Genomic DNA, 8,560 nt, shown 5'->3' with positions numbered 1-8,560 from the left:
TTCCCGTTGTGCCTACTTCCCGTTCTGCCTACTCTTTCGAGACGGGGAATTCTGTGCAGGGAGGGATCTTTTCTAGGGATTTTTTCTTTAGTAATTCTAATAGATTCTGTAAGAAGAATAACTATTCCTTTAAATTTCATCATATATTTTAAATGTTATCTTACTTGCTCTTCTCAGAAAAAATGACTAGGTACAGTTTTGTTATTAGCAGCGTTATTCACGTCTACTTTAGTAGAGATGTGTTTTTTTTAATACTTACAGAGAAATGGAAAATTAATTGATTCAGTTACAAGAAAATAAACTTATTTCGGTCTAATATCAAGTCATTTCACAACAAAATTTTATTCAGTTTTCCAGTAGTTCATCTCCAACATTCTAAGGCTCGCAGTACGTAATAGGTGCTACAGTTCACATCCTCAAAATATATTTGGCCATATATTAAACAAACAATGCAAGAAGATGCATAATTCGGTCTCTTTTCTATCGTAGGATGCTGCTTCTCATTAAAGATGCGGCTTCTGCAAATGGTCTTTCCTTTAATCCTACTACAGTGATTATAGACTTTGAAAGAGCGGTAATCAATGCCGTTACTGGTGTTTTTCCGGATGCAGCCATTCGTGGGTGTTTCTTCCATTACACCCAATGTTTATGGAGGAAAGTTCAGTCATTGGGGTTGTCCACTTTTTATGAAGAAGACAAAGAGGTCAGGAAGTGGATAAGACGTGCTGCTGCACTACCACTTGTGCCAGTGGAGCAAGTGGGTGACATGTTCCTGCATCTCCAGGAAAATGCCCCGGAAGTACAAAACGCAGAGAAGTTTCATGACTATTTAGTCGAAACATGGCTGGACGATGCAGACGCCATTTTCACAAAGTAAGTACGATATAGTAGTTACCTTATTTTCTACGCTATTTCACTATCTGTTTTTCGTTTGATTTTTTTTTTTTCCAAATATATGTGGTTTTCGTTTGGGAAACGAAATCTACGTTAGCAGTGATTAGTATTTCATATATAGGCCTACTCATTCGGTCATTTTAGTCCTTTATGTTTTTCCATTAGTTTCGTTTGTCATTGTTGTATTGCCTATGTGTTCTACAATTGTGAGCTCAGAAGTGTCTGGATATGAAATGGTGCATAGTGTCTTTAATGGAGTGTGGTAAGCGTAATTATTATTCTCATTCCATAAAAAATCATTTCTGAGATCTGCATGCCAATACGAAATTTTAATCTGCTCATACCAGAGATCTGAAATTAACTCTATACTAGTGTAATGATTACAAAACTGAATACTTATAAATTTACCGTGTTACTAACAACAAACAACAGACGTTATCCTTAACGTTATCTACGACAGACGTTAACATGCAACTTCCAATCGTTGTTGAATGTCTATTGTCAAGCTTTGATTTGTTTTATGTAATTAATGTTTCTCTCTTTTCCAGAGATATATGGAACCAATATGATAATGTTGAGGGAAGAACAAATAATGTTGTAGAGGGCTGGCACTCTAAATTAAACAGAAAACTGACAAGAGAACATCCAAATATTTTTACATTTGTACAGCTGTTGCAGCAAGAACAGAGTGAGAATGAAGCTTGTATGCTGATGTTGGAGGTAGGAAAAAAGCCGAAGGAACCAAAGCTGAAATATAAGCGAATTGAACAAAAAATAAAATCATTGAAGGCACGTCTGGAATCACATGTAATAGACTTGGTGGCTTACACAGATGCAGTTGCATACTGTTTGCATTTAGAACAGTGATGGTGAGATGTTTTAAATATATTGGCTATATTAACGATATATGGTATTAACATTGACGATATGTAGTATTTACATTGACAATATAAGTATATGTAACATTGCATGTAGTATAGAATCGTGTTAGAAGACAAATTACCTGTTAAGGTAATGCCAAAGAAGGAGCAGTGATGTAAAAGACAAAGGCTCTTTTTTTTCAAAAGGGCCGCCTTATGCATCCTCTTGCATTGTTTGTTTAATGTATGGCCGAACATGTCTTGAGGATGTGAATTGTGGCACTTTTTAGTATGCTGGAGATAAACTACTGGAAAACCGATTAAAATTCGGTTGTGAAATGAATTGATATTAGCCCGAAGTAAGTCTGTTTCGTGTTCGTTTCAGATACAATGTCAAACGGGTTACTGGCAACTGAATCAGGGCCGCCCACAGGGGGGATGTATGGCGCAAGCTGCGCCATTGAGAAAAATTTTGGGGGGGAATTTTACTCTACTTTCGAACTAGCAATTTTACTGTCGGAATAGCATTAAAACACGATTTTGAGAAGCTAATTTTCAAAAATTTTCCGGGGTGAACCCCCGTACCCCCTGCTTCGATACTTGATGAATGATGTACCGCGCAAGTAGCCGTATGAAAGAAAAGGTTGGTTCGTTTTAAGAGAGAAGGGCCGCCCACAGGAGGGATGAATGGCGCAAGTTGTGCCATTAAGAAAAAAATTGGGGGGAATAAAAAAATTGGTGAAGAATTTTACTATAATGTCGAATAAGTAATTTTGCTGTCTTCAGAATAACATTGGAACACGATGCGATTTTTTTTTAATCTCGAGAATGAATCCCCCTATCCCCTGCTTAGACTCTATGAATGAAGTACCGCGCAAGTTGCTCTATGAAAGGATGGGCTGGTCGGTTTATGGCTTTGTGTAGGTAATTTACCCATTTTCTGCTGGGGGCATTTATTTATTTCTTATTTATACCATGTACGACACTTCATAAGTAATGCTGTTCAATTGCTACATGATGTATAATAAATGAATTAATGATAATATTTTGTATAGTTTTCTGTTTGTGCGATTACATTTTCCACTTAATTAAAAAGAAGTGAAATCACAAAAATGAGCTCCAAGTTCTGGTGAACAACAGTTACAAACACTCAAGGAATCACTTTCAAATTTAGATTTGAAACTTGCCTATGTTGTCTGTTGAAAATTATAAAGTACTTTGACATAATTGTGAGCTAGTGGTAACCATACAGACAACAGCCAAGTTTCAAATCTAAATTTGAAATGAGCCAGTGAGTGTTTGTAACTGTTGTCCACCAGAACTTGGCGCCTATTTTTTGATTTCAATTTTTTTTAAGGCCGCTCGTACTTGGCTCTTTTACAGGAATGTTTTTGTTGGATATTACTTCTTTTTTGTAGGCTAATTTCGAGGATAACATTTTCTTTTGGTATCAAACTCAATAACTTGTAACTTGCGTCTTACTTTTCATGTACAAGGGAATTATATCAATATTTTGTAGAGAAAAAATAATACTATTAGTTGTAAAAAAAAAAAAAAAAAGACCTGTGCCATACACAGTGTGTAGAAGTTTTTATACCCTTCAATATCCTTATAGAACATATTTAGTATTGTACACTACCAAGACTACTAATAAAAGTAATGCCATTTTTATAATTACTACTGCCCCTACTACTACTACAAGCATTCTATAATACTACTACAGGAAATAAAGACAACAACAAAAATAACAATCGCTAGTACTATAAAAACTACTGCTACACTGGGCAATTGTTTTTAGAGGACTTGAATTTTGAGGAGGGAAGAGATTATTAGTTTTGGGGGGGAGTGCGCCATCAGCTTTGGGGGGATGGGCACCCCTGAACTGAATCAATCAATTCGAGGAAAGAGATATGATGGAGACAAACACTCTTTTTAAAGGCCGCCTTATGCATCCTCTTGCGTTGTTTGTTTAATAGTTGGCCAGACATGTCTTGGGGATGTGAACTGTGGCATTTTTTAGTACTGCAAGTCTTAGCATGCTGGAGGTAAACTACTGGAAACCCAAATAAAATTTTGTTCTGAAATTGCTTGATATTAGATCTTTTTTTTTTTTTTTTTTTTTTTTTTTAATGTTTGTTTCACATACAATGTCTAACATTCTTGCAACTGAGTCAACCAATTTTCCATGTATGATGAAACTTGTAGAGGTGGTGGTTGTTTTTACAGAAGCTTTTAGAAATACTAAAGAAATATTACCTACAAAAATTCCTCCCTGCACATAATTCCCCGTCTCGAAAGAGTAGGCACAACGGGAAGTAGGCACAACGGGAATTACCGTTCTGCCTAGAGATAAGATAATTAAAAATATTTTCTTTAAAGTGCTGGAGGGTCTGTAGGCAGAACGGGAAGTAGGCACAACGGGAATGAACCCCAGCATTTGGAGTAGATTCATTAAAACGCAACTGCTTCTGCTTAAGCTATTCAAACGTTACATGGTGTAAAAGACGGCAAAATATAAAACAATCTTAAATTATATAAAGAGTTATATTATTGTACCTAAAAATTTATAAAATGACGTTTCTGAAACTTTTGTGTATCAAAACTGTTTTCGTCTGAACCAACTGGCTTACATAATAACCAACTGACTTATGACAATATTGCTATGATTAATCTCCTACAATATTATCGTAGTTACGGCCATAAAAAAAAAAAAAAAAAAAGAGAGAGAGAGAGAGAGAGAGAGAGAGAGAGAGAGAGAGACTTTTACTTATTTTCTTAAGTCGTTGCTGAAATATATATTTTCAATAGTTTTATCGTTTTTTAAATATTTTTTAAACAATTGCCGCTCCTCAAAATTTGCCACCCTGGTCCCGGGTCCATGTGGCTCATGCCTAAATCCGGCCCTGTATATAGGATGTTAGGATACAACACCCACAAACTTTGGAAAATGATTCTTCACAAGAAAACGTAGAGAAAAATATAAAAATATAGACAAATGTGCACGCACAAATACGTCATTTCGGGGTTATAGCGTGCCGAAAGTTGGGAGGAACAACAAAATGAAGGGTTCTACCTACAGAACAAAATGTCGGATTATGGTCGACTAAAAGAAAATAGTGATTATTTTGAGCCTAGATTCCATTAATATAATAATTGATTTGAAACAGGGGTGGTAATAGGTTTAGCGAGGATAGTAGAAAATTCATGAGGTCTTCTACAAACAAAAATTGATAAATCAAGAATTGAAAACTGGTACAAATTGCATATTTATTGGTTACAATTATAGAACCTATGCTCAAAAGAATCATTATATTCTTTTACTTGACCTTAATTCAACATTTCATTCTCGAGTTAAGATATGATACATTTCTGCACGTACGTTCGTCTATATATATATATATACATATATATATATATATATATATATATATATATATATATATATATATATATGTGTGTGTGTGTGTGTGTGTGTGTGTGTGTGTGTTATCTTATGAGGAATCGTTTTCCAAAGTTTGTTGGTGTTGTTTCCGAACACTCTATATACAAATGCTTTTCGAAAATCCCAAACTTGGAAAGACTTAATCTTATCTTTTAGTTATAGATTAGCCGTTTTTTTCTTAATTTATTAGAAAATTAGCTCTTAATTCAGCATAATCTCCTTCTAAGATAATCAAGAATAACAAATGTGATAGCGTGTAATTACACGATACGTGAAAGGAATTTTCAATCAAATATGTACCTACTAATAGAAAGAGAAAGTTGTTATGTGGCTTTCGACTGTAAAAATCATGGATACTTTTTGCTCCAGCCTCACACAATTTCTGCTTTCTAATAACATAATTAGTTCCTCTGTACTTATAATTAACACAACAACATTTAATTATAAAGACGTCAAAATCATTTCAGAGTTATATAATTTTTTGCGATACATTTCACTGGACTTTCTCAAAGTAGATTGATATTCCCATTATAACGAAAGAACACTTTAACATGTTATCAGAATGTTTGTTTTTATATACTAACATTTTACATCTTTGATATGTAAGACTTTTTTAAAAAATTGATGTTATCAAATGCTATGCAATCATATTAAAAATAAATGGAATCCTGTTAAATGTTCTGGACCAAACACGTAGGTATAAAAACGTTAATTATAGACTACTGGAGAGATGTTAGAAAGTTGAGCATACGCAAACACTCCCACTCGTTTACATCTTCAACCATATACAGTAAAACTTGTTCAAAGCGAAATCGCAAAGCACCAAACTATTGTTCCAAATTGGACAAGTTTCCGCACTATACAAAATTGCATACAGAGATGACTATAAATCTAAAGAATTTTATACTAATTTTAAGTATATATCAACAAGCTTATCTTCTGTTTAGGAGTGTAGATTCTCGTTGATTTTATCCTTACATTGATACAGGTAAAATCCCACAGTACATTTATCAATCACGTAATTATTTATTGCTCTTGTACACTAGATTTCATACTACATTTCATTGCACTATACTACCCTATACTACATGAAACGATGCTGCAGTATATTTTAGGAGCTTCGTTTTATAGTATGCGTCCAGATATATGCATATACTTTGACCTTGCGTTAGTAAACCATCTTAAACAACTTCGTTAATTTTATTCTCTCCGGTTTTCTTTGGTTTTCTCTTAATTTAACCATTTCCTTGCAGTCATTGAAGCATTATTTTATCTTTATGGTTTAGCGCATCATAAATTAGCGTTTTCCCACACTTAAATCGCATCACTATTTTCCATACAGAGAGAGACTGGCTTTCTCTTTAGCTTCGATAACTTTATCATTAAGAGACAATGAGACATGTGACTGAGTCATGATTTGATTTACAATTTGATTTGATTTGATTTGATTTTGAGTTTGCTGTCCCTTTCAGCAGCGAATCTATATCAGACGTTGACCTACAACTTAACGTTGAGTCCGAACCACATGAACTACTGCCGGAAATCGAACTCTGGCCTCCCACGGCAAAGATGCTTACGCTAACCACTTAGCCACGAAGGAACTCTACTTAGGCATAATGTTCAATGTTAAGAACTTGGAAACAAATTGGTTTACTAAGACGTAAAATATCAATGGATTGTGTTGTAGGATCGATAGGCCTAATAAAAATATTCTTCAAGAATTTAGATGTTTCCATTTTCGTCCACCCTCTATCATTGGTTTGGAGTATTATGCACAAAGGCATTTAGCATTGGCAGAGCAAAGAGGAATTGTATTTGTATGTTCTCGTATCTCTGCACTAACTATCAAGGCACCGTTATTCGTACCCTGTCAAACGATGTGTTCTAAGTTGCCCGGAGCAGGCGATCAAGATGAAAAACTGTGTAAGATCAATAAAGGATTGTTCTGTAAATATTTCTATTATACACGTATTTTCTACTGAATTCTTCAACTATTGCTTTGAGTTTCTGAGTTGGGTAGATTCCGTATTATACAATAATAACATTTCCTATCCTGTTTTCTTGGCTGGGACCGTACAATGGGCAAATTTCTGCCATATCCACGTTCCACTTTGAATAAGTTTTACTGTGTATATAGTATAACCCTTTTTGGCCCGTAAATTCTATTTCCTAAGCCTAACAACGGCACTGTTGAATTATAGCTATTTAGAAATAAATGAATGTTAGTTTATTTATGCTTTTAAACTGTGCTTATTTTTATTAATATTTGTAATGCATGGTTTACCTTTTAAACCCATACTTCTTAAAGAGTATGTGGGTAATGTGAAGCATGACATGTCCCTGTAATGTGAGTGATTTTATTCATATTCCTGTAATGAAGTGATTTTCTTTACAACCTTCCAAAATTTCCGGTGAAAATGGTTTCAGAGCTAAGGTATTTGCTTGGCTCTTGTGTTTCCAGAAGTGGTAATCCTGTCATGTTCTGTATATTGCTATTCATATTTATTATATTTTTCCCAGACAGTTATGACTGATAGCATCAGTTCCTTTCAATTTTATCAATTTCATTAATCGTCTTTACTTTTACTTTTCATTTCATTTTACAATTTAAATGGTTCATTTCCACTTGCATGATCTCGTACTTTATTGTGAACGAGAAATATGAAAACCATTGTAACTATTTAGGTTTTTTTTTTTTTTTTTTTTTTTTTAATCTCTGAGCGTTATTACGGAGATTCATAATTCGAAATTCTACGTAGGAGATAATTACATCTTATTTAACTTTTCTTGAAATTATGTAAAACGAGACTTTCTGGAATCACATAAAATAACACTAATGTCAAGTACTACCGGTTTCAGCATTAAACAGGTTTTAATACGGAGTATACAACAGACACAAAATTGTTGCTTTATACACTAGCCTTTGCCTCCAGACACCCGCGCTTGCTCAGCCTAAGGCCTCCCACGGAGACTTTTTGTCATAATTTCTGCTTTTTGTTATGGATGTATTAAATTTTGAAAAATGATCGAAACATTTTTAGAAATCCTTACAGGAATTAACAAAGGCTTTTCATTTTCCCTCTAGCATCAATATTAAGAAAATTACATATCTTTTATATTTTCAAACGGTCGTCATTTTGAATCAGGATGGTGAATGTAGCTGACCAATAAGTGGTACCAAGTACTCTACTAAGCAAATGCATATGCAATGTATTGTCTTGATATGACCAAAATTGCGAACGCTATCGTGTCAACAATATTCGTTATATCCATATATTAGTCATATATGAAGGGCTCGGGGCAAGATAATGCTATGACGCACTTCATCTGAAATTGAGCTAAGGGTGCTTAAGGCTCTCCATCT

The 8,560-nt window shown here is 34.3% G+C and overlaps 1 protein-coding gene across 1 annotated transcript; it reads left to right on the top strand.

Annotated features, from left to right (window-relative positions):
• Positions 1 to 490: 490 nt before the first annotated feature.
• Positions 491 to 877, top strand: LOC145689372 (uncharacterized). Its single transcript, XM_081763526.1, has one exon. The coding sequence runs from the start codon at positions 491 to 493 to the stop codon at positions 875 to 877; it is 387 nt and encodes a 128-aa protein (XP_081619652.1).
• Positions 878 to 8,560: the final 7,683 nt, after the last annotated feature.

Source organism: Thermobia domestica, chromosome 7, assembly GCF_964235325.1.
Source record: "Thermobia domestica chromosome 7, izTheDome1.hap1.1, whole genome shotgun sequence".
Lineage (NCBI taxonomy): Eukaryota > Metazoa > Arthropoda > Insecta > Zygentoma > Lepismatidae > Thermobia > Thermobia domestica.
The sequence above is the reverse complement of the archived record's forward strand: the minus strand, read 5'-3'. Positions and strand labels throughout refer to the sequence as shown.